We start from the raw sequence: 27,195 nt of genomic DNA, 5'->3' as shown, positions 1-27,195 counted from the left end.
AAATGTTCTTAGGTTACTTTGTTATTAAAATGCTTTAATATTCTATATAAAGACATAATAATAGTGATTGAAATCAGAAAAATAATGAGAATTTATAAGAAATGTTAAGGAAATCAAATAAGTAAAGGAGTTTTATTTTGGAAGTATCCTATTATTACAAACAAGTAATATATAATAGATAGATCTATTAGTTCATTGTGAGTGAAGGGATTTAAGACTTAAGTGCTGTTGTTATGAGCCAACAGTATACATTGTACATTGTAGATTCTGGTTATAGACATACTAACTACTTACTAGCCTGACTATACTGTTGGTCAATGATTTTTATTATGCCTATAAAAGGTAAATAAAATGTAACTTTAAGATTTGAACTGGGCAACAAATGTTAACCCTAAGTCCACTGGCAGAAACAGACTTTACCCATGGGACAAGTGCAGGCATAAAACTGCTGCCACATCCTTGCCATCAGATCTTAGTCTGCCCTGTTCGCTTTTCAGTAGTCAGTACAAGTTCTGAAATTTTCCCTAAAATTTTGTCCAGATTGAAAGAATTGGACATGTCCAGTTAAGATATTTAGATTGGTAAGGATTTCATTCATGGGAAATTTAGAGCTTTCAAATCATTTCAGATTCATGTATTTCTAAGAATAAACTCCTAAAATCAAGTAGCCCAACAGTGAAGCCTGATCAGACTGACTGACTGAATGTCTGTTTCTATAAGCATATGCCTGCTTGATGATAATTACCTCAAGTGTTCAAAGAGTTTTGACATGTTTTGGAAGCTGAAAAGGCCTAGATAATTACTTTAAAATGACCTCAAGATCTGATTTGTTTTTTGGCTTGAACATACACTGTTAAATAAGAACGTCTGTATAATTTCTATACTGTTTACATGATTTCATATCTAGTTTATAAACTTTGAAATATTTTAAGCATCAAGAGAAAATTCTTATCAAAGGAAGAAATATTTCTCTCTTTTTTTCTACAGTCTGTGAGGAGAAGATTTTTTTTATAGAGAGCAATGTAGATATTTTAGGACATAAATGTTGAGCTTGATTATAGAAATGCTCTGGCAGTTAATCAGCAGTTTGGCAACTATTTGCAGCTGCTCTGATAAAACTTTGTGTATTATACAGATTTCACAAGGTAGTTCTTTCTCATATATCAGTTGAGAATGAGGACACTTGTTTAAATTTTTTGCTGAATCTACCCATGTGACCAGTGCAGACTAAGATCAGCTGGGACATCTGTACTATCTGACCATAGTCATCACTGTTACTACATGTTTTGAAAGTTACCCTAAAACGATAAAATGGTTTTGCCCAGATTAAAAGGCAGACAAGTCCATTTAAGATATTTATTGTGGTAAGGGTTAATATTCCAATGATAATTAATGTAAAGACCATGTTAATTGTTGGAGGAAGACATCAGGTGCCCCTAGACGCACCCTCGTGCATTATTTTTGGGACATTAGCAGGTAACTAAGAAATCTCTCATAAGCTAGCTGGATAGTTGGATCTCTTGTTGAAGAATTCAAAGTCTTGGGTACAATTTAAACCAACAGTATAGAGGGGTTATTACAGTTAGTGATCTTAAACCACGGGTCTACAGCAAGCAAAAAAGCTTGCAAGTGTACTACATGTAGTAATTTTATGTATATATCATTGAACATTTAAATTGTGTCAGCTTAAAAGGTGATAACAATATTTTCCCACCAAAATGCCCTGTGGTCTTCATCAGAACCATGAATAGTAACAGCATCTGACGTATATAGTTCATAAATTTAATTGACTGAAAGACAGAAAGCTGTCCCTATAGATAGCAATTAGCCTCTGCTATGTACCATGCATGTTAAATTGAATTGAAATTGAAAATTTACAAAATGTGTGGGCAAATTCCATTCTCAGTTATTGGAATTTAATTTCGATTTTCCACTTTTTTGATTTATCAAGCTATATTTTCTCTTCAGAAACACAAGGTTTATTTTGACATATAAAACAAATATCATCTGATATATGTTCGATGACATATATTATATGCAAGGTTTAGTTTCAACAAATTACAACCTCTACTCTGACCAGTATATTTGTTTGTTATTATTGTTTCTATTTAACTTTTCCAAAGTATTTCAGTCATTAGAGGGTATAGTTCTAACCCAAATACGTTCCTGGAGAGTTACCACATACTAGACTAACACTTCTAACCGTGGCTAAACTACCCAAAGGAATTCCCACCCGGGGATCGATGACCACCACGGCAGAGAGGTATACTGGACTTAGACAGTCATCTCGACTCTAACACTCGAACCACCCGGATGCGATTTTGATCAGCTCTTACTCATTCAGCAACTATAACTAAAATCAACAACAAAAAACAAGGATACACAAGAAATTTAACATATTGATATTTTCAATCAAACAACAGTCTTAGAAGAGTTTTACTCTTGAAATCGCAATGTTTAAAATGCCCCCTTTTGAAATAACTTCAACTCCCTGCCTTTAAACAATAATAAAATTCAGCAATCTCTTGGCATCTCAGTCTGTTGCATTCGGTTTTTTCTGTCATCATGAAAATGGTCTCATATTAGATGATCGAGTTAAACAAACTCAAATGATTCAGTGCACTGAAACATCATTATCATGTGATCAGTTTTGTTATAGAAAGTAGCAATTAAAATGCTTGTTAATTGTGTCACAAATGTAGATTAACTGATTTAACGACTTACCTGTCTATTGGGTATAAGGTTTCAATTAAACATCAATTGTATAAAAAACCATAGAATTCTAGGTGAATTATTAAATCAAATAGACTTTACATTACAATATTGAAACATTGAGTATCTAGCATGAAGGCAAAGATCTGTCTCATTCTTTGTATGAAAAGAAATTTAATCTAGGTTTCTGATTATTTCAGAGAATTTGTTATCTGTTGGTTTTTTGACAGGTAAGAAAAAAGTTATATGAATTTTATGAGAGGAATTACAATGATAAATGAGATAAGAAATGACTGTTTTTTGATGAATATTATTTAATCAATTTAATGCTTTTAACACGTCATATATCAAAGAGAAACTTAAAATAAAATCTTTACTGCTACTCATAAAAAATACTAGAATAATATGATAGGGCCAGGCAGATTATGTTATAATAAATATTACTGCTGTAATAAATTTTATCTTATATCATTAGCATCATGATAAGCTTACAAGCTCAGTTCGATTCCTATGATTTATGTATTTGATAGTAATTACTTTGCTTACTATATGGTTTGAGTGGTAACACAGATTGGTGCTGAACTTCTATTCTTAAAGGTTGGATTGGTACCCACTTGAAAATGGCTGATATTATTTATTCTTATGAAAGACACTAGCTTAAAAAGCTTATGAGTGGATATATGACAACAATGTCTCAATCATGACTGCAATGTGAATGATAGTAGACCTGTAAAATAAGAAATGGTTTAAAATGTCCTATTATGATATTGAACACAAACTAGCGGTAGCTCTAATAGCTAAAGTGTTTTTTAAGATATTCTGCACAGACATCTTGGTCTAATTATAGTTTAATACTATTTCAAACGAGTTCTTAAACTTTGATTAATGATAAAATGAGTTCACTTCTGGAACAATTGACCCATACAAGTGAGAAGCTCGAGTTTGCTAATGGTATAGACAAGCTGCAGAGGTGTCCTGTCTTTCATCCCAGGGTTCATTTGCTTGCAGAAGCTATCCGCACGTCCAACCATTCCGCGATGTTCTTAAACTCTTCCTCATAATCTACTGACACTAGGTCATTTAATAGATTTTTACTTGATACACAAGGTGTTATAAAACTGTATCCTAATTCTTCATATTTGTTACTTGAACATTTGAATTAAAGCAGAAAGTGTATAAAAATATATTTATGATGAATTATTTTAAATTGACATGTAAGAAGATGGGAAGTATGCACATTATTTGTGAATACACGCAAATAGTATTCTGCTTAGGGATGGTTCAATGCTTTAAATGTTTTCATTCAGTGTAGGCATTATTAATATTCATATGTGAAAAATATTAGTATTATATTATAGTCATATATACTAATCTTATTATATTATGTTTGACATTGTTCAATATTTATTTAGGTTTAAACACTATTATAAATAAATTAAGCAGATCAAAGACAAGTTTTGCTAATTACATGTCTACAGCATAAATCCTTTCAGTCGGCTTCCTTGGCCAACAGCTATTCCTGTGTGCTGTCATAAATAGTACATGGTACTAAACTGAAACAACATGAATTGTAGACCCATTCCTGGACTCGGCAAACAAAAGATCCCTGGGTGGAGGAACAGACACACATTATAAACCAACTAGCCATTCATTATTATAACATTGTATGAATATATACAGAAATGCACTAGATAGAATGGGCTGTGGTTTATCGTTTTCTTGCCCGGGCCAGGCCTATTGTTTTTCTTGCCTGTCTGGACTCCCACATCCACATTTAATCTTTGCTATTATAATTCTGCCTAACCTTAATAGCAGGAAGGGAAATCCATTGTTATGTATTGAAATATGGCTGTGACCTTATAAATAAACTTGAACTTCAAGGTCAAATTGTTTTGTTTTTTTTAATGTAGGAAATTTCACCATATAACTTGGGATTTATGTAAATATTTCGGCCAAGAGCATTATAATTTCATCATTCATAATAACATTATTGTTATCAGAAAAATATGTTTTTACAATTGAATGTACTTCTATTAGAAGATCACAGTAATGGGTTTACTAAATATAACTTAACCTTAAACTGTACTTAAAGGAATCAATATGCCATACATTCTCAAAATGAGATTAATCATTCCAAAGATAAAATAACCAATTTTTTTTGCATTAATTCTATGAACACCATATTAGTGTTTTAAATTATTTTTCTCTTCTGCCTTTTCTCACTGCCCTTCTATAAGACTCAAGGCTTACACTGCAACCAAGTGATTTATTTGAGTTGATCTAGCTTTTGATGAAGATATTATAACGGGATAACATTTTTACACACCAACAGCCCAGCTTTCGGGCAAATCCATTGGCATTAGCACCCACGTGCTCTGAAATAGGGAAAAAGACTGTTCTTACATTTTTTTGACTTTGCATGATTAACAAGAATTCATAATTGATACGAAATTTCATGAACAAAAAATAGATTTCTTATTACTTTTTTGAGTTATATATGCCGCTGAAAGTGAGATTATTTTAAATCTTTTATGTTTACTTCTTTTAATCAGATCTTGACATAATATGGATAAATGCCAAGTTGCCATCATCATAGAGTAAATCTGTAATATCGAGATTGACTGCAAACTGTTTTTAAGTCCTTCTTTATTTCAGTTTCTTATACTGCTGTTTTGCCATCCAACCCTTGATATGTATGTACTGAAAGTCATTCGACCTTGCAGTCCTGACTGTTTAATACTATTTATAACATCTATCTCACACTATTACAATGATACCAAATTCAGCTAGGGGAATTGTTTTTTGAGTATTATTAAAAGTTTTCAGAAATGAGCATAAAGCATATTTTCTTTAAATCAGAGCTGACCTTTGTCATAGTAACCAACATAAAATGTAACAACACAAATATATAAGTTCACCCGATAAATTGTGATTCATAATTCAACATAAAGGCTCACGATATTTGATTTACTCCTCTCATATTCATTTATAATCTGTTCTTCATTTTAAAAGCACAACGAATCTTAACAATATAACATTAAGCTAGTATCTATCTGCCCAACCCCAACCAAACCCACCACAAAAAAAAAAAAAATACCAAAATACACAACACCCACGCTATTGAAAATTTGCTACATTAAGAAGATATTAAACATAAGTCTAGATTTAACAAATTTATTTATTTCTTAATTAAATTTATATTTATAATTCGGTTAAATTAAAAATTTTCTCATAGCGAACTAATCAGGATAATGTAAAGTAAAATTTAACACCAATGTACAATATTTTATTGATGAAATTTTTCATAGGATTGTCAACACAATTGTTGTTATAATTTTTAACAATATTGCAATGTTGATATTTAATAAACTAAATGTTTTAAAAAAATGTGGTAATGTGGAACTTTTATTTTGTTGAATTTCACTATTAAGGAGACGTTTAAGATGTACAAATTTTGTCTTACGCTCCTTGGTACTAGCTCTTCAATTCTCAAATGTTTGTGGTACTTGTTAAAATAGCTTTCAAGTAAATATTGATGCATTTAATATTTTCCCAGCAGCAATCATAATTTGTAATGAACACTGTAAGAATCTGAAGTGCCTAGACTGAATTGTTTTTACTTACGATATCTAGATTTTTTTCTTCAAACGAATTCTATGTAGCTGATATTTGGTCATATTTCCAATTAAAAAATTATACCATATTTCCTGATTCATGGACAAAAAATTATAATTGAAATAGTTGTGCCAATAAATTAAAGATGGTTATTTTTTTTTAAGAAGTATGTGAGTTGTTGAACGTTTTCATCTACAGATTCGGCCAATTCTTTTACATAAATTTACTTATCACAACCAAATCACCCCAAATTCCCAACTTCAAGCCTTAAGCCAAATTTTTTCCTTCTTTGAACTTATCACGGCCAAATCACCCCAAACCTAGAAAAAAAGGAAAATTCCAAATCCTAAAGGTATATGTGGATCATTAAATTATTACTAAAATACTGGGAAAAATCTGTTGACAGGTTTCACTGTCTAAGATATTTTATTTCTAGATCGTTTAACTTCATTAATTGTCACACCCAAATGGATCTTTTTTTGATTACTCAGCAAGAAACAAGATATTGGTTTGATGTACGTAGATCTTCTATACAAACTAAAATATTCATCAACTCTATTAACATGTTTGAATAAGTAGATTCAAGTACTTATATAGGCATATTCTGTTTAAAAATGTCAAGTGGTTTAATAATACAAGAATACGAAAATTCAACATATAGAAGTACAGTTAATGTATGATTAATTAAGTACATACATCTACTAATTTCTAAATAAAGAGAATTAGGTTTAACAATATGTCAATGTTTGCTAATTACACAAACATTGAAGAGAGATCTATGGCTTAAGTTGAGAGGGTCAGTGTGAAATTTTTGCCCAGCACTTACAGAGATCCAAAATTTCACTCATCCGCTTATAATTACTAGTAAAATGTAAGAAATTTGATACAGTACTAAAGTAGAAAACATTTAGCAAAAAAAGTACAACATTGATAAGAAACACATATAAACTTCTATCCCTAGCTGATGATCATGGACAATATTCCTTTAACTAGCTCAATGACCTACTAATCCAATTGCTGGAAGTCAATTTAATTAGTAATATTATAGGCAAATAAAAGATGAGTACACCAATAAAAATTATAAATATGTGCCACAATTAAAAAAAAAGCGGATGACCCATAATATCTTAAGTACTAAACAGAGTTATATAGATAAAAATATAATAGAAATATAAAAGCAATTTTAAATTAGAACTACTAAATTAAAGTGACTATACAGAAGAAGGTACACTAAACTGTTGAGTAAGAAAACAAATAAGATGATCAAGAACATTTATAAGATATATACAAAAAAAAAGAAAAAAAAGAGATAAAACTCATTATTAACTTAAAACATGTGATTATTATAGCATAACAGTGCTACAACATTGAGACTGTAATTATATGATACAATAAATCATTAATCAAAACATATAAGAATAATCAAAACACAAAAGATTGTTAGAGGTTATTTGGAGTTAAAGGTTTATACTTATATAAAATAAAGATAACCATTTAGATTATAATATGTTAACAATCATGTTATAAAAAAAAATCTATGTTATATAAAATGAATAGTAATTATCGAAATAAATAATTCTATGATTGAATGTTTATTATTTGATTTTATTGTTAACAGCAATATATGGTATACCACCAGAAACACACCTCTTGTTACACAATACAGTCCTGCATAACACTTTAAACTTGGGGCTTTTGGGGCTATGTAATGGTAAACAGACAATAGATCAATAAAATGAAAGGCAATTTAAGTCTCCGTTTATACTTAGACCTTTAACACGGTGCGTAATCGTTCCGGGCTGATTTGGAATATTTTCCCGTTCCTGAACTGATTTGGATTTTTTTCACCGGATTGATTCAAATAAAATGGATTTTTAGCTTGACAAGGTAAGAAAATATATAAAATAAGCACATTTACATCTGTAAGTCTTTGAATATTCTACTTGCACGGAACATTGCAATGGTTAAGGAATTCATATACAACTTTATAAGGTTTTTTAATGGTCTTTTATGAGTTAGAATTGGAAAACAAATTTCACATGTCAGTGAAGTTATGGCAAACATGAGCATAAAATTGCCAAAAAGTCATTATTATCTATGATTTTCCGAGTATTTCATGATCAACTAAAGAAAAAAATCATTCCGCGATAATTTAATGGTTTTTGTTTAATGTTTTATCCAGTAATAAATTTGTAGTACGTATTTTTATGACAACCCTGTAAACATATTAGGGCACCGGATTGATTCATATTAAGGGAAAACAAGGCAACGGGCTGATTTTAGACTTGAAGTTCACTGGAACTCTCAATCAATCACAGAATTCTAATGTTAAACAAAGGCACTTCACTAAAATTTTAAAATCAAGATGTATATACATATTAAAGGTATAACTTATACACGTAGTTGCAAAATTAATACTAGTAGTCAAAGTCAAAGCAACATACGTTTATATATAAAACTATTGGCTGATTCATAGTCTTGTCAAAGTGTTGTATTATACGGAGGAATTGGAATATAACTATATAGTAAGTGTAGCGAAGGTACATGTGGAACAAACATTTATGGATGACCGTAATGTGCTTCTATAGAAAGTATTAAGGCTTCCTTTTATATATGTACATACGAATTTACAATCAATGTATGGTGCGAATTGTCGAGAAGATGAACCTAAAGGTTTTCGATTTCGAGTTATGTTTACCTACAAATGAATTGGAAAATAGGAAAAAAAAGTTTATTCGGCTCTTCCATATTTCATTGATAGTTAATTTTAATGTCATGGCATTTAATTATCTGATTATGACATTTGCAAATATTTGTTTATATTACATTGGGACCATACGCCGCTTTTCATGGAATGGCACGGTAGTGTCACATTGAAGGTTCCATGATAACCACCGTATGAACACATCTGCGGATGTTTCTAAATTCAAAATTTTACCATTTCATGTTTAAATGTTGAATTCTGCTTAAGCCGGTGCTAGGGGGCGTGGACGGTAGTTTGCACTTTACAGTACCGTCCATGAACAGGCTCAATCAAACCGAGCCTGCAACATTTTCAATTTTGCCGTGTTGGGCTTTCTTTAGGGATTCTGTATTTATCTATTAAGTGAGTGCCAAAAGCAGGCCCAAAACACCAAACAATCTAGAACCGTAACTGTGATATTATATATACTATATATACACATTTTGATTGACTATTTCTGAAAGGAAATTTCAGCATAAATATTTAGCTACCAATATGTGGAAATATGCCTCAATCTAATAACGGAATATCCTATAAATAATAAACAGGAAAATCCTTTTACCTGGATATATCAATACTTTAAGATGAAACAAATCTACCATCACTACTATATAGTTATATCCCAATCGCTCTGTATTTAACAACACTTTGACAAAACTATAGATCTGTCGATAGTTTCATACATTTACGTATGTTGCTTTGACTTTGCAAACTGGCATTTGCAACCTTTAAACTAAATTTTTGACATTACAATGTATATATTTAATATATAATTTAATATAATTATAGTTTTAATGTTTCAATACTTAATTACAAGTTGTATTTATGTTAATACAAATTCATAGATTATAGAAAAATGTCTTTGTTAAACATGAGATTAAGAGTTGTAGTGAGCTCTAAGCGTAAAATCAGCCCGTTGCCTTGTTTTCCCTTAATATGAATCAATCCGGTGCCCTAAAAAAATTACAGGGTTGTCAAAAAATACGCATGACAAATTCGTTACTGGACAAAACATTTTACTAAAACCATTAAATTATCGCGAAATGATTTTTTTCTTTAGTTCATCATGGAATTCTTGAAAAATCATATATAATAATGACTTTTTGGCAATTTTATGCTACTGTTTGCGACTACTTCACTGACATGTGAAATTTGTTTTCCGATTCCAACTCATAAAAGACCATTAAAAAACCTTATAAAGTTGTATATGAATTCCTTAACCATTGCAATGTTCCGTGCAAGTAGAATATTCAAAGACTTACAGATGTAAATGTGCTTATTTTATATATTTTCTTACCTTGTCAAGCTAAAAATCCATCTTATCTGAATCAATCCGGTGAAAAAAATCCAAATCAGTTCAGGAACGGGAAAATATTCCAAATCAGTCCGGAACGATTACGCACCGTGTTTAAGTCCATTTTGGTAGAAAGTCAATGCTTCAATCTATCTTTCCTATCATACTTTATTATATGAACTGTACATGGCCGAGTGGTTAAGGTCGTTGACTTCAAACCACTTGCCCCTCACCGCTGTGGGTTCGAATCACTACAGGGACTTTGGATTCTTTCATGTGAGGAAGCTATCCAGGTAGCTTACGGAACATCAGTGGTTCTACTCAGGTGCCTGTGTGTGCCTGAAATAATGCACGGAAGGGCACCTAAGGTCTTCCTCCACCAGTAAAGCTGGAACGTCGCGAAATGACCTATACTGTGTCGCTGTGACGTAAAACCCAATCAAAACAAAACAAACAAAATATGAACTGTATCTTATAACACTAGTCTTTTTATTATTGACAGATTGGTAAGAAAGAAAAAAACTTCCAGATTTCTATATTGATAGAGTCAATTTGTATAATTTTTTTTTTTTTATAAATTTTAAAACTTCTAATAAATCTGCAGTGTGTTAAGGCCTTCATGGATAAAAATATTGTATATTGTTAAAGATGATTAGTCTAAAGATCTAACAATATAGTTAAGGTCAGGCTTACCCTTAAAATGAAAATTTTAAGGGTTTGTGCATACCCTTTACTTGAATTTTTTACGGTCATACATTTTTTTCTTATTAAATATATTGATATTTTCTTTTCAGACTCCCATATGATTGTTTTATTTTTCAGGAGCATACATTTTGGTAATGAAGTTTACTCCAGTCAACATGGTGATGATCTGCCCCTGGTGGAGTTAGCTCCCTTTAGTGATGAAATATTTGCTAGCTATTCAGGACCAGACGATGGGCTTGCCTTTGGTCTGGATAACAGGGCAAAAAGTAAGATTTGTTGAAACTATTTAAGTCTTGGAAACTGATGTATTTGTCATTGTTGAATTTTTTTGTTTAAAATTTAGACTTAATATGATTGTCTTTATGAAAGCTGCATTGATCTTGGTCTTAATTTGTTTAATGCAGGCAACTTAAGATTTTAATTAAAACATGAAACTTAAAAGATTGATAGATAGGAGGTCTCATTGGGAAGAAGTTCAGTTAAAAGAACCATCACTTTCTTTTGCATAATTTTGGAGAAATTGCTCATTGTAGGTTTTATTTTTGTTTTACTTTACTGTTCATATACCCAGATGTTCTCTGCTCATATACCCATTTGTTATTTGAGTGGCTAGACCAATGCTTGGCGCTATATCAGTGTTCGAAATTGGCAATAGTCCGATAGCCCCTGACTACTAAATTGCTCCTCGGGCTACCAACTTTTCACAGTAACAAGCCCAGCCAGGCTACTTTATTTTCAGAAGCAATATAAACAACTGTTTTGAACAAATGAATCGTGCTATAATAATGTATTTTGGGCTAGTGAATATTCCAATCTGGTAGTCCGACCAGCCTAGTCGATTCAAATCCGAATTTCTTACACTGCTATATGGTAGCAAATGTTATTAAAAAGAGAATAATTGTTAACTTATCAAATCAAATTAAATGTTTCTATTTGTTAGTTATCTATGAACTCATTCCTGTAATGGTTTCATTGAAAAATATCATTAATGTTGTTATTTTCAGACATTGACGGTGAGGTTGCAGGCTCACAGAGATGGAATATAAAGGCCCAGAAGGCCTATGGTATCTGTATATCACTGTACGAGCAACATCCAGTCAGTGGCAAAATGTCAGGTATATATTTATGTTGTGTGGCCCTTAGTATGTTTTAATTAGTCCCCTACCGGTTTACCGGAGGGGACTTTAGGTTTACCCTCCGTCCGTCTGTCCGCACTCACAGGAGAGTAATTATGTGGCTAGAGGGACAATAGGTTCTCTTTGATGTCATTCATTCCGTAATGCTTTTATGTGGCTATTTTCTTTTGCGTGGCTTAAAAGAATAATAGAGAGAACAATAGAGTAGCCACATAATTACTGTCCTGTGAGAACGTCCGTCCATCTGTCCATTCGTCCGTCCGTCCGTCTGTCAGTCCGTCAGTCCGTCCGCCCACAAAACTGGATCCTGAAAATATTTTTATGAAACTTGGTATATGGATAGAAGGCAGTATGGAGATTATGCACGTCTTTTTCTCTTCTTCCTGTGTTGAAAATTCTGGTTGCTATGGCAACAAATAGGCTGAAAATATGGCAAATTTTACACATAAACTGGATCCAGTGATAACGCAAAAAGTACTGGAAATATTTTTATGAAACTTGACATATGGGTAGATGGCAGTCTTGAGATTATGCACGTCTTTTTCTTTTCTTCCTATGTTGAAAATTCTGGTTGCTATGGCAACAAATAGGCTGAAAATATGGCAAATTTTACACATAAACTGGATCCAGTGATAAAGCAAAAAGGACTGGAAATAGTTTATGAAACTTGACATATGGGTAGATGGCAGTCTTGAGATTATGCACGTCTTTTTCTTTTCTTCCTATGTTAAAAATTCTGGTTGCTATGGCAACATATAGTCTGAAAATATGGCAAATTTTACACATAAACTGGATCCAGTGATAACGCAAAAAATACTGGAAATATTTTTATGAAACTTGGTATATGGATAGATGGCAGTATGGAGATTATGCACGTCTTTTTCTTTTCTTCTTATGTTGAAAATTCTGGTTGCTATGGCAACAAATAGGCTGAAAATATGGCAAATTTTACACATAAACTGGATCCAGTGATAACTCAAAAAGTACTGGAAATATTTTTATGAAACTTGACATATGGGTAGATAGCAGTCTTGAGATTATGCATGTCTTATCTGTTCTTCCTATTTTGAAAAAATATCAGTTGCTATGGCAACAAATAGGCTTAAAACATGGCAAATATAACAATATTTGTGATTAGTCAAAAAGAGATGAAAATTTTTATGAAATTGCATCTTTAATTCAAGGGTTATCTCCTCTTTAAGAATTTTGCTTTTAAAATGTTATATTTTGGTAACAGGGATGTTTCATATATTAACTTTAGAGTGTCCTTCAGTCCGTCTGTCTGTCTGTTCATAAAAACTGTTCCTGTGATCACTTTTAAAGAACTTTTCCAACAAATTTACTTAAAATTGAGAAAAATTGAAACATTTGTGAATGGCCAATGGCCCTTCAGAATGTTGATGGGGTTCTAACCGGTAGGGGACTTATGGATTGCTTGCAATACTATGATAATTGCTTGTTTTTTTAAGAATATCACAAATAAAGTGACAGATCTGGAAAAACGTGTTTAGCACCGTTATTAGTTTGATTTTTAAAAGTAATGAAAATTGAAAACCCCACTCTAAACCCCAGGATATTATGTAAAAGAACTGTTGATGCACTCTATTTTAAACATATTATTTTGATAAGAAATACAAGAAATGTAGCATTTTTAAAAATCTTGGGGTGTCTGTGGCCAAGTGGTTACAGTCACTGACCTCAAATTACATGTCCCTCACCCCAGAATATGTAAGAGTCCATTGACATTTTTTGTTTTCTTTGATATGAAGATGCTATCCACTGCATGATTTTGCCTGTAATTTCACATAGGTCTTCCTTCAACCAGAAAAAATGAAAAATGGCCATATTATGACCTTGACCATGTGTTAGTGTGACTTGACACCCTATGGGGAAAAAGAATTAAGAAAATATTCTATAATTCTGCTTTTTCAATGTGTTTTAGGTGGTTTAATTTGAAAACAGCATAACCATTCTTCAGTTATATAACAAGTATGTTTATATAATTATGTTTATATAAATGCACTTCAATCATGTTATAGATTTTTTTTCTTGATGAAAAACTGATTTATATTTCAAATCAAGAAACCAAGAGGATAAAAAGCATGGCAAACGGAAGTGGTTACTTAATTTTTAAAGTGTTAACATTAATAGCAGGTTTTAATTTTCTGTTTTATCTGATTTGTCAAGCAATTGATTTAACCACAAAGACTATTTTGAATGAATATAGTGTAACAATATGACATGCTTTATATAATAGGCGTGTTTCTTAAAGGGACTGCACTGAGGTTTAAAAGCCTAAAAACATAACATTTGAATTTCTTACATAAATGAGCTGGGGCACTATAAACAGAAATATATACAAAGAGAGTTAAGAAATATACTTTGAAATAAATTGAAAATTGTATTTGTAGGCTTTTCTTAGCCCGATTTTAGTGAAAAGTGTTTAAACACTTTTCATTTTGGGTCATTTTTTTACAATTTGAATAATTATTGTGGATAAACGAAGTGCGCGAATGATCTGAAATTTTGCACAAAGATTAGTGGTCTAAACCTACATCAAATGATACATTTATCTGGAAAAAATATTTTCAGTCCCATTATGTCAAAAAACCTCAGTGGAGTCCCTTAAAATTTTTTGAATGCAGTTTAAGATAATGATTTGGCGTATAATCCAAGACTGGGTTGGCCTAGTCGTTAAGGGGTTAAGTTGTTAGTCCTCTCAGCCCAGGAATCATGAGTTTAAGCCCTGTACTTTGGTTTCACAAGCATGTTTCCTCATGTTATGGCATACATATTACAAGTTTAATTAACCCTCAAAGTGTGCTGATGGCAACTGAATATACCCCTGCAAAAAGTGCAGACCAAGATCATTCGGTACATTGATGCTGTCTGCACTTTTTGGTTGGTTTCACAATTAAAGGTACATTATGCCCTATTTCATTTCTATTTCTCAAAAGCTTTCTATTTTTGATGTACTTTTACAGTTTCCAATTAAAAAAAAACAACAACTCATTGGCCAATTACTTTTCTTCTGTTACATTTTAGCATTAAGTACAGTTATAAGTATTTATTATTTTGTATTGAAGTCAAAATACCACTTTGTTTCACGTTTTAATGATTAAGCGCTACTTTAATCAGGAAACAAGCATTTAACATGCTCTGAATCATTTTGTGCTCTTTTTATACAAGTAAAATTTTATTTCTTTCCGAGGTATAATGTACCTTTGAGCTGTCTATATACTGATTGTATAGAGAAGATTATTATGAGTCCTTACATTCTAAAGGTTAAACCCTAAAACATTGTCAACTCTATAGATAGCAGTTTTATTTGTTTTAATGTAAAATTGCATTCCACAAAGAGAATATTCCCTTTGGAGAATAATGACTGCCTTTAATGAAAATGCCATTTTCTGTGGCTCAGATTTCAAAGTATTGGAAACATGATCATGTTGAATATTCCACGGAATAGCTTTGTTTGTTTCTATGTAGTTTAAAATCACCAATTTGGTTTTGTCTGTGAAAATTGTGCAATTGGTTTATAATACATCAATTTGTATGCTCCCTCATTAATCAATACATTTAGGGACATAGTATTTTGGTCTTTCAGTTTGCAGACATCTTCAGCAATAATTTTGCATTTTATAAGCAAGAGCCTTTTATAATTTAAAACAATTTTAACAATGTATGTGTTTTACGTAGGGTAATGGCTCACCCACAGTAAGGCACAATTGTAGTACTGACCCCAGACATATCACTGTCATCATGCCCTTAAAAGGGATAATTTTGAAACATAAAGTGGTGATAATTAACCGGCTATTTCCAAGGAGTATTCACCAAAGATCTTGCTTTTTGCAATTTGAGCAGAAAAGTAGGTCACTGTTAAGCAGCCAATGAGACCTGCAGCGTACATTTACCTGAGACAGTTACAGAAAAGTAACCCTTATAAGGGCTGTTATGTTAGCACAGGGTGCCGTTCAAGCCATCTCTTCATAGTAGGGGCTCATACACCCTACTCATGTTCATTGTTGCCCCTACCACTTGGCCACTTGCCGTCATTCAAGATGTCTATTTCATACTAGAGGCTTACATACCCTAGTACCCTCCCACTTTTTAGGGCCACTGCCCTTAACAACATTCAGAACATTGGTAGCTAGCTGGTCTTTGGATCCGAAGCTTGGTTTACTATTTGTTTTCCAAATTTAGTTCTGTAAATCTTTTACCAAAGTCATGTGCCCCTCTGTGATGTGCACACTCCAAGAGGCTGAGAGGGTTGGATGCAACAATTCTTTGAAAAGTGTGCTGTGTATTGAACATTTTACCTCATGCAGTGTTCATTAAATTTTATCCACCTATATCTTAGATATTGAATATGTATTTTCATTTTATAGGGACAGCAACCCTTTTGTGGTGATTCATTTCAGTAAGGTCAAGGTGACTAAAGTTAACAAATTTTCTACTTTTTAACTTCATAAAAACAGCATGTCAGAGTGGCATCAGGGAGCACCCATCAGTGTTTATCAATATGATATCTATATCCTTGTTGTTCATAAAAATCAATGTTGAATTCTATCTTAATCCAAACCCCTGAACTGAAGATAAGAGCACAATACAATTGAATTTTGATAAAATTATCAGCTAGAGATGTATCATGGCTTAATTGTCTAGTGATTTAGAAATGGTAGATTGTTTATGTAGACAGGCCAAATGAAAATTGATAGAATTTCCATTTACGTTCAAGAGAATGTAAATCTAAAAATTCAATCTTGGATTATAAAGATTTTAGATAAATACTCCTCAATTCCCTCCCATCCCATTTCTCAAAGAGCAAATTATAGAATGGAAAATTTCTAAATGCATTTTGTGTTTTTTGCATGTTTTGGTATTGATTTTCTTTGATAATAATTTGGTATAATACTGAAAGCTTTTGGTTCAGGTTTTATGCTTGGAACAATAATGGAAATTTTTTACAGGTTTATTCCCCGACAATCAGTGTAGTTTTTAGGCTAGCCTGAATATATTAGGCTGACCTGCATGTTACCTATGCAGATCGAGTGTAAGCTGCTATATTTAAGCATCTTGGTATTGACACCCTTAACTGTGAGGTTAGCTCAATAGGTAGAGAGTTGGACTGTGAATTGTGCATCCTGGATAAAGATTCCCATACGGAGTAGGTCACTTTCGTTGTGATTGATAAAAATTCTGTCTACGGTCATTCACACTATACCTCTGCTCTAACATGTGTTCCTTGGGAAAGTGAAGGCAACTTAATACTGGTATACTGCTTGACAGCCTGCCCAGGTGAGATGCCGTGGCTGAACTCTGCTCGTGTAAATTCAATGTCGCTTTCTGTCGTGATCTGGAGGTTAAAATACCACCACAACCCCTAATAACTAACAATGTTTCTTGATCTAAGCATCTTGGTACTCATCCCCTTATCCTAACAATGGATAGTTCTAAATTCCAATGAGGACAAGCCCAATTTTAGAAATTTATTAGGATAATAAAATGTTACTGCTCATAATAAAAATGATTTAGTGCTTGAAAGTTTGGCTGAGCACCAGATATGTGTTCATTTTCACAGAAATATTGTTCTTATCTGGACATCATCATCTTCATAAATCTTCCTAAATGGTGTACTTAACATGTTTCAAGACGCTCAAGTATGTGAAAACTGACGTTTCTTCTTCAGTGAAAAATGAATGAAATAAAAGTGTTATATGAATTGTCTTATAAACTTCAGACTTACGCTACTGGTATAATGCCTTGCCAGCCTGAATGCTCATCAGTGATGTCTGATCAGGCTTGGACTATTCTGTGGGCCACTTTATTTTTTAACACCCCTAACCTTTAATAATGGACAAAAACTTAACTGTTCTAAATTGTATGGTTTGAAGCAAATTTTTACTGTCCCTGAATTGTAAATTTTTGATAGAAAAATATCCCTTTGATGGTAGTGATGGTCAAGCTGAAAAGGTCACTGTATCTTCCTGTCAGTCAAAAATTGTTGGTTCGAGCCCTTACTCTGCCATATTTCTTCATATAAAGCAAGTACTGGTTAGCTGAAGAAAGTGTTAATGACTCAACAGTTTAAAGAAAGTACAAGATCTTGTTTCATGATTGAGCTTTAACAAATATATTTAACTTTATAACTCTAGATATCATAAAGAGATTTGTCCACACTTAAATCTTGACAAAACCATTCTTCACTGTTTTGGAAAATGTCAAAATTTGTACAAATTGAACAATCAGAACACTAAGATCTTGGTCTGCACTGGTTGCATGGGTAGCAGCAGGGTAAATGATATATGGAAAAAAACAACAGTTTAATTCCAGATTTTAGACGTTTGCGCTTTTCAAATAATCTAGTTTTGCTTGCGCTTTTCAAATAATCTAGTTTTGCCTGAAAATCACCATTATTCCTCCCACCCCTTCACTGTATATTTATACTGAAATAGACACTATGTAATACTATATATCTGACTTAATCAATGAAATAGATAAGAGAAAAGCAATTATGATTATAACCTATTATTATCCTAGAAATATTGAACTGGCATCTCACAGATATGAAACAAAGCCAAAATTATATTACTTTCTGTCATTGATATCCGCGATACTGTAAAATTAAGTCGCAGAAAAAAGGTCAATCTTCATTTTATATCATTTACAGTATATGTTTGTAGATAGATGATTAATCCTTCCATTGCTTTGGGGTGTGATTAAAAAAACTTCTGTTACTGTATATTCAGTGGTTTAGTTAGCGAAGCGGAATTATTGGTGAATTTTGCGAATTGACATAAAACGCTAAAATTTCCAATACTGTAAATATCAACCGACCTGTCATTAAATTCTACCCTTCCTCAATTCACTTATATTTCTTCATGCGAAATGTCTGAAATTTTAAATTCGCTAACTTTACGCCACACTAAATTATCCACTTGTACAGTATTATTATAGAGCCTAGACAGGCAACATTGCCAACACTAAAGTCTTGCGTGTGATCTTAGTAGCAAGTGCTCAAAGATTAAAGATTTCAGAGTTCTTAAAAAATCTTTATAATTTTCTGATTTTGTCAATTCTGTTTGTTTTAGGTGACCCAGTAGCTGATGCATTTGCAATATGTGCCAGGGGCAATAACTGTGTAATGTTGATAGCTGATGGAGTAAACTGGGGCGAGAAGTCACGGCTGGCAGCTAGGTGTGCTCTCTACGGCAGTATGGAGTATATAAATAATAGAATATTTAATCTCCGTCGACAACCAACTTCCACACATGTGAGTATTGATTCATGTCAGATTAAGCTCCTTATTATTGAGCGAAGGATCTCCATGGCAGAGGGGTTTAGGTCTCTTACTCAGAATCACTTGCTCCTGACTGCAAAGGGCTTTGTTCACTCATGGCAAAATTTGGCCGCGTCTCAAAATTAGCTTAAACATAATGATATATGTATAAGAGCTTTATATGCAACATTGTAAAACACAAATTTTAGGCACTTTCAAGGGGTAAGTAAACCAAGCCCTTTTGAAATGAGTTGCTTTACCAGCCAACACATACTGGTAAATGTGACATTATGACAAAAGTATGGTTGTTACATAACACTTTACAATAAAATAAAGAAAAATGAGTGCTATTAATGGTTAACTCAGTGTGAGAGTATGCTTTATTGTATTTATATCCACTGATTGATCAATACATTGAGTGGGGGCATGGCTTAGTTGTTGACACATGGGACTAGTAATCTTAATGATTCTGGCCACATGGTTTCAAAATTCATCAGGGGCAAGCCATTGTTTACCTGAGCAAGAAACTTTACACTCATTGCTAAGTATTTGTTGTTTCCAGGAACGCATTTGAGAGTGTTTCAATAAGCTTATAGCCTCCAATGCAGTCAAACTAAAAAATTTGTATAGACTAATACATTGCTGGCATATTGCTTTCGTATTGTCTGCTTCTCTGTAGATAACTCACTATACACCTTGATCATACATGATCTTCACATTAGAAACTAGAGCCTAGTCGATTGGTGAAACATACCTGAAATAAGAAATTTATTATTATTATTACAGACTTCCATTTTATGGTTAATTTTTAAAAAATTGAGGAAATTTTTCTTAATCTGATCATTTTCAGAAGTAAAATAAATACAGTAGTTAAGTATTGGGCACACTATGACCGATAACGTGTTTCATTGCCATTAAACCAAAACAAACAATGGGAGTAGTATTTCCAGATTTCTAGGTAGACATCCAATACACATTTATGAATTTCGTGTAATATATTTTCAGGATGTATTTTTGATTCTACGGAAATCTTTTGACAAGGCACATCTTGAGATAATTGAGAGAGAAGGTGGATTGACAACATTGTGTGCATGTATGGTGTGTCCTGTGAAGAAGTCTACCCAATATGCAGTCTGTTCTCTAAATGTTGGAGACAGTTATGGTTACATCTTCAGCCATAATCAAGGTATTTTTTTTAATTTTTCAAGGAACTGGCATTAAGGTTATATAACTTTTTTTTAGCTCACCTGAGCTTGCTCAGGGTGAGCTTTTAGGATCGATGAATGTCCGTCGTCCGTCCGGCCGTCCACAATTGCTTGTGAACACTCTAGCGGTCGCATTTTTGCCTCAATCATCATCAAACTTGGTCAGGATGCTTATCTAGTTGAAAAGCTCAGATGAGTTCGAACATGGGTCATCTCAGATGAAAAACTAGGTCACAAGAGCTAAAAATAGAAAAACCTTGTGAACACTCTAGAGGTCACATTTTTGACCCAATTTTTCATCAAACTTGGTCAGGATGTTTGTCTAGGTGATAGCTCGGATGAGTTCGAACATGGGTCATCTCGGATGAAAAAGTAGGTCACAGGAGCTTATAAATAGAAAAACCTTGTGAACACTCTAGTGGTCACATTTTTGAACCAAATCATCATCCAAACTTGGTCAGAATGCTTGTCTAGTCAATTGCTTGGATGAGTTTCGAACATGGGTTCATCTCTGATGAAAAAACTAGGTCACAGGAGCTAAAAATAGAAAACCTTGTGACCACTCTAGTGGTCACATTTTTGACCCAATCATCATCAAACTTTGTCAGGATGCTTGTTTAGATAATAGCTCGGATGAGTTCGAATGTGGGTCATCTCGGATGAAAAAACTAGGTCACCGGAGCTATAAATAGAAAACCTTGTTAACACTCTAGCGGTCACATTTTTGCATCAATCATCATCAAACTTGGTCAGGATGCTTATCTAGTTGATAGCTTGGATGAGTTCGAACATGGGTCATCTTCGGATGAAAAAGTAGGTCACCGGAGCTAAAAATAAAAATACCTTGTGTTAACACTTTAGCGGTCACATTTTTGCATCAATCATCATCAAACTTGATCAAGATGCTTGTCTAGGATGAGTTCGAACATGGGTCATCTCGGATGAAAAACTAGGTCACAGGAGCTAAAAATGAAAAAACCTTGTTAACACTCTAGTGGTCACAATTTTGACTCAATTGTCATCAAACTTGGTCAGGAAACTTGTCTAGGTCATTGCTGGGAATAAATCGAACATGGGACATCTCGGATGAAAAACTAGGTCACAGGAGCTAAAAATAGAAAAATCTTGTTAACACTCTAGTGGCTACTGTTGTGATCCAAATATTCTGTTAATTGGTCTGAAAGTTTTGTTATGATGATTTTCTAAGTCAAGATCGAACATGGGTCATCTTGGATGAAAAACTAGGTCACACCGCCCAAATATGGAAAAACCTTGTTAACATTCTAGTGGTCACATTTTCGACTCCATTATCATCAAACTTGGTCAGAATGCTTGTCTAGGTAATTGCTTGGATGAGTTCGAAATCGCATGTGAAAACTAGGTCACCGGAGCTAAAAATAGAAAAATCTTGTTAACACTCTAGTTGCTACTGTTTTTGATCCAAGTATCCTGGAAATTGGTCTGAAGTTTGTTTTTGATGATTTCTCTAGGTCAAGTTTGAATATGTGTCACCTGGGTAAAAAACTAGGTCGCACTGCTCAAATATGGATAATCCTTGTTAACACTGTAGTGGTCACATTTTTGACTCACCTGTCATGAGACTTGGTCAGAATGCTTGTCTAGGTAATTGTTTGGATGAGTTTGATAATTCAGGTGAGCGATCTAGGGCCATCATGGCCCTCTTGTCTGAGTTCTGATTTAAATTGCACGATTTTCATTGGTCAGTATGCTGGTTTCTGAGATCTGAGTTTGAACTTAGAAAAATTCTTCATAAATTTCTGTTATGGATGAACAACAGAACTGTCCAAAAGTCGAGCATGCACCTCATATGCTTGTATAACTCTGTACTAGGGTGTAAATTATACCAGAAATCTTAATGTTTTATTGTAAGTTAATACATAGGTTGACATCACTTTTTATGAATGGATCATCTCCACGTTTATATAGTCTTATATACATATTCGGCTCCTCTCAATGTGAGAAGAAATTTTACTTTTCCTCTAAAAAAAATTAAGTTTACTGTATTTTAAATTCGTTATAAATATTCCTGACAGGTTATATGGCTGTATATAAACAGATGTTTGCAATATAACCCTAGCCTAGTGGCTTAGCTTATATTTCCAAACAACCATTTGTCTATATTAAGGACCATAATTATAACCTGTCAAAAATCTTAATAACTCATAATATATGTGTATATCAGAAATATTTCTAAATCATGTTTGAAAAAATATTTCATAATGTCACAGTGATTGGTTAATATATGAATATGTCTTTCTTCATCTCATATGAATTAATGGGTTTTTTTTCCTAAAAAAATAAAAATGAGTTTGCTATAAAATTTAAAGAAAGGTCCTCTTTGAAGAAGGTTTCTGTAGATAAAGTGCAAAAAGTTATGTTTACATGAAAAAAGACAAAAATAGCTTCAGCATGCATTAAATATAAGTTTTTGTTATGTACATTTAATGAATGTTTTTATTTTGTACTGTTTGAAGGTATCAGAGAGGTCACTCAGGGTTCACATGATGTCTCATTAGTCAGGGACATCCGTGATGCTGGAGGTGCGATCGGACCAGTAGACGGGAAAAATCCTGAACTTCATAATCTTACGTACGGACTTAGCTTCGCAAATCAGGGTGATATTGTGTTCCTTACAACAGACGGTATATCTGACAATTATGATCCAGTCGTTACTAAAATTGCTGTTGCTCCCATTGATCATGTTAAAACAAACAGTGAAAAAGAAAGTGAAAATTCAGACAATGAAGAAGCTACCTCATCCACTTCATGTATAAACGGAAAACCGGAAATGGAACCGAAAGAACGTCATATTTATGCAATGAAGGAAATGGAAAGAATCGTGCATGAACATGAGCTTGTTACAGAAGAGCAAGTGTCTGCTCAGGAATTATGTAGCGCAATAGTTCAACATGTGCTTTTATTGACCGATCAAAAACGGAAAGTGCTAGAAAATCCCGACCTGTACAAACGTAAACGATTGTCACAAAAAGACAAACAGAGAAGGGATTCTGAAATAGTGTCGAAAATGTCAGAAGCCCCTGGTAAATTAGACCATGCTTCTATAGTTTCTTATGAAGTTGGCCAGTGGAAGCCTGATGAAGACGAGATGGACTGTATACCGCTAGAAGGTCCGCAAACATCGGAGTCTGACAACAGCTCTCACCATAGTTCAGTAGATAACACCCATTTAAAAAGTCCTACATCTCCATCTTCCCATAGCAATGTCACGTCCCCTGGGTCAAGTTCAAAGAAAATACGACCAAAAAAATTATTTAACAAATTACGCAATAATTTAAGTATGAGCTCTTCACCAAACTCACCAAGTACAGAACAAAGTCCAGGCGGATCGAATGTTATTACAGCCAAACGTTTTTCTTTTAAACGGACGAGGGCAAAGTCCGAGCCTGGTATCGTCACTCCCACTAGTCCTGTCCATCCAAGAGACTTCCGATCTCCACCATTTGATGATTATAGATACCCTAGATCTCCAGTTAGTCCTACCCCAATGAGTCCTGGAACGCCCTCTGGTGGGCTTCCGGGCCTTCCATTGCCAGCTCCACATCCGTATAGGAAATCCATAGCATTCGAGTCTGCCGTATAATTATTTAACCATAATGTATTTATTCCTTTACAATAATCTGATATTTTTCATCTATTACAATAGATATGAATACATATTTTAAGAGGGACGTCTTCCCAAATTAATCTTTTTGATTCTAAAAACCATAGACAGTTTTGTTATATGATTCTTTTGTGATGATTTTTTTTTAGTTAATTTTAGATTTAACAGGTTGTAGGGATTTATTCAGATGTTTTTACATAGATTATTTATTGTGTTTAATTGATGAAAAACGTGATTTGAAAATTTATGAAAATAAAATTTATATTTACAGAATTAATGTACAATTTTGTCTGAACTTTGAAATTAGATTTTTATTTACAAAATTTAATGACATTTTGGTAGAAATTTTGGTAGGTATTTTTAAGCATGCACAATTAAGCTAAACAGTTGTAATTGTATTTCTGCTATCTTTTGAGTTTTGGTTTTCAAATCTGAATTTTTGTTGTGATAGTGAAAATTTTGTTTGAAATTATTATTTTTTTACCCAAAAGCTGATCAATTTAAATGATTTATTTAGGAAAAAAAATCTCGAGAACCAACAGGGTAGCGTATATTACAGGAATCATTTTTCAATTTTTCATAATTCAGTGTTTGATTAATTAAAAGTGATAAGTAAATTGCATTGAATTGGTACTTAATATTAAGTAAATTGCATTGAATTGGTACTAATCCAAATAAAGCAGGCAGGTGCGTGCCACAAGCAAAATTGGATAATTCACAGTACATTGCAGTGTTGCATCTAGGCCGGGCGATTGCGCGATTTGCGCATATTTCATGCAGATCGCGCATTTTAATGAAGTCAATGCGGGCCAAGTCGCGCATCTGACATTTTTTAAAATTTATTCAGTTTATCTTCATCGTGTCTTGAAAGCTTCAGCCATGTTTGTTTTCACTCGTGGATATGACTAAAATACGTACTAAAAAGCGTGTAGCAGCCGACTGGGTCATCTCGCGTGTGTTTTGTAGTATTCGTCAATATTTTATTTTTTCTACTTCCGTTCTTGAGCGGACGATAGCTGTCAAAAATGCCTGAACGTAAAATAAATGAATTCTTTTCGATAAGTCATAGTGTAAGGTAAATGTATGTCCCCCACATTTTTTTTCAAGTCCCCCACATTTTTCAGTTTAGTGGGGGACAATCCCCCATAATTTTGAAATTCTAGATGCAACACTGACATTGAAACCTTTAATGAGATTTATCTTTTACTAAGTTTAATAATGTTATAAATGAATGATAAAATTTACCAGAAGTTATGCTTAGAACATTTAGATATAGGTTTTATCATTACCACAAGTGTTGCATTATGGTTAAGTTAAGAATATAAAATTTGATTCAGAATATAAAATTTGATACAATACATTTTTTTGAAGCGCAAAATTGTAGAAGACCATGTCAATAACCGTACAGATATTATTATTATTATTTTTTTGTGTGTGTGATCTGACATATTAAAAATAAACGTGTTTTGGGTGAAAATTAAGGACCATGCCAATACCTAACAAAAGTTAATTTTTATGTAATGAAAGAAAAAATGTGCTTGTAAGTGAATAAGTTAAAATATTTACTCTTTTGTTATGAAAACCAAATCTTATGCAAAAAATTTACAAATCTTTTTTATTTTTATTGCGATGAAAACCAAACCATAAAGATACCTTATATGTTATGATTAAACTTAAGTTTTCATCAAACTTAAGATAAACTCACTTTTGTGCTGAAATTGAAAAGAAAATGTTCATTAAGCCTGTAAAGATTTTAACTTTTATAAGTAAAATGAAACAAGAAAAAAAATCAACTTCTATTGGTGCAGAAAATTTGAAGAAAAGACCATACTATACAAATATTTTTACCCTGAAACTATAGTGCAATTTTATTTTTATTACCTCTATAACAGTTGCAGACTGTGGCCTCATTTTTGCCATTATTTTAATCATTATTTCATGGATACATTGTTATTAACTCATTTGAATTTTTCATCTGCAAAATAACCCAAAATTTGTTGTATCATTAAAATTTGATTCTTGAAGACAATTGCTGCAGTTCTTAAATGAACATTCAGACAGAATGTGATTCTTAATCTACCCTTAAAATAAAAAAAAAAATAAGGAAAAAGATAACAATAAAAATAAAAGGGCAGATAACTCAAATATGTAATCATAGACCATCAATTTACAAGGCCTGGAAGTTCTTTTGTTTCCGAATTGCAAATTTTAAATAAATTTTTAGCTCACCTGTCACAAAGTGAGCTTTTGTGATCGCTTTTCGTCCGGCGTCCGTCCGTCGTCCGTCCGTAAACTTTTACTTTAAATGACATCTCCTCATAAACCACTAAGCCAATTTCATCTAAACTTCACAGGAATGTTCCTTTGGTGGTCACCTTTAAAAATTGTTCAAAGAATTTAATTCCATGCAGAACTCTGGTTGCCATGGCAACCGAAAGAAAAAACTTTAAATATCTTCTTTTAAAAAACCATAAGAGCTAGAGCTTAGATATTTGGCATGAAACATCTTCTAGTGAGTGTTTACCAAGTTTGTTCAAATAAAAGCCCTGGGGTCAAAATTGGCCCCGCCCCGGGGGGTCATTGATTTTCCCTATATGCATATAGTAAAAACTTAAAAAATCTTCTTTTAAAGAACCCAAAGAGCTAGAGCTAAGATATTTAGCATGAAACATGTTCTAATGGATGTCTACCAAGTTTGTTCAAATAAAAGCCCTGGGGTCAAAATTGGCCCCGCCCCAGGGGGTCATTGATTTTCCCTATATGCATATAGTAAAAACTTAAAAATCTTCTTTTAAAGAACCAAAAGAGTTAGAACTAAGATATTTAGCATGAAACATGTTCTAATAAGTGTCTACCAAGTTTG

The 27,195-nt window shown here is 32.9% G+C and overlaps 1 protein-coding gene across 1 annotated transcript in view; it reads left to right on the top strand.

Annotated features, from left to right (window-relative positions):
- LOC132719027 (uncharacterized) overlaps window positions 1-25,662 on the top strand; it is a 29,445-nt gene extending 3,783 nt beyond the window's left edge. Inside the window, exons 3-7 of the mRNA XM_060702765.1 lie at window positions 11,187-11,335; window positions 12,074-12,184; window positions 19,297-19,478; window positions 20,490-20,670; window positions 23,185-25,662. Coding sequence (XP_060558748.1) covers window positions 11,187-11,335; window positions 12,074-12,184; window positions 19,297-19,478; window positions 20,490-20,670; window positions 23,185-24,311 — 1,750 coding nt within the window. The 3' untranslated portion in view covers window positions 24,312-25,662. The remainder of the gene's footprint in view (window positions 1-11,186; window positions 11,336-12,073; window positions 12,185-19,296; window positions 19,479-20,489; window positions 20,671-23,184) is intronic.
- The last annotated feature ends 1,533 nt before the right edge of the window (window positions 25,663-27,195 follow it).

This window comes from Ruditapes philippinarum, unplaced genomic scaffold (genome assembly GCF_026571515.1).
Source record: "Ruditapes philippinarum isolate M1 unplaced genomic scaffold, ASM2657151v2 ctg2203_1_1_1_1, whole genome shotgun sequence".
In the NCBI taxonomy this organism is placed as follows: domain Eukaryota; kingdom Metazoa; phylum Mollusca; class Bivalvia; order Venerida; family Veneridae; genus Ruditapes; species Ruditapes philippinarum.
This window is presented reverse-complemented; position numbering and strand designations above follow the sequence as displayed.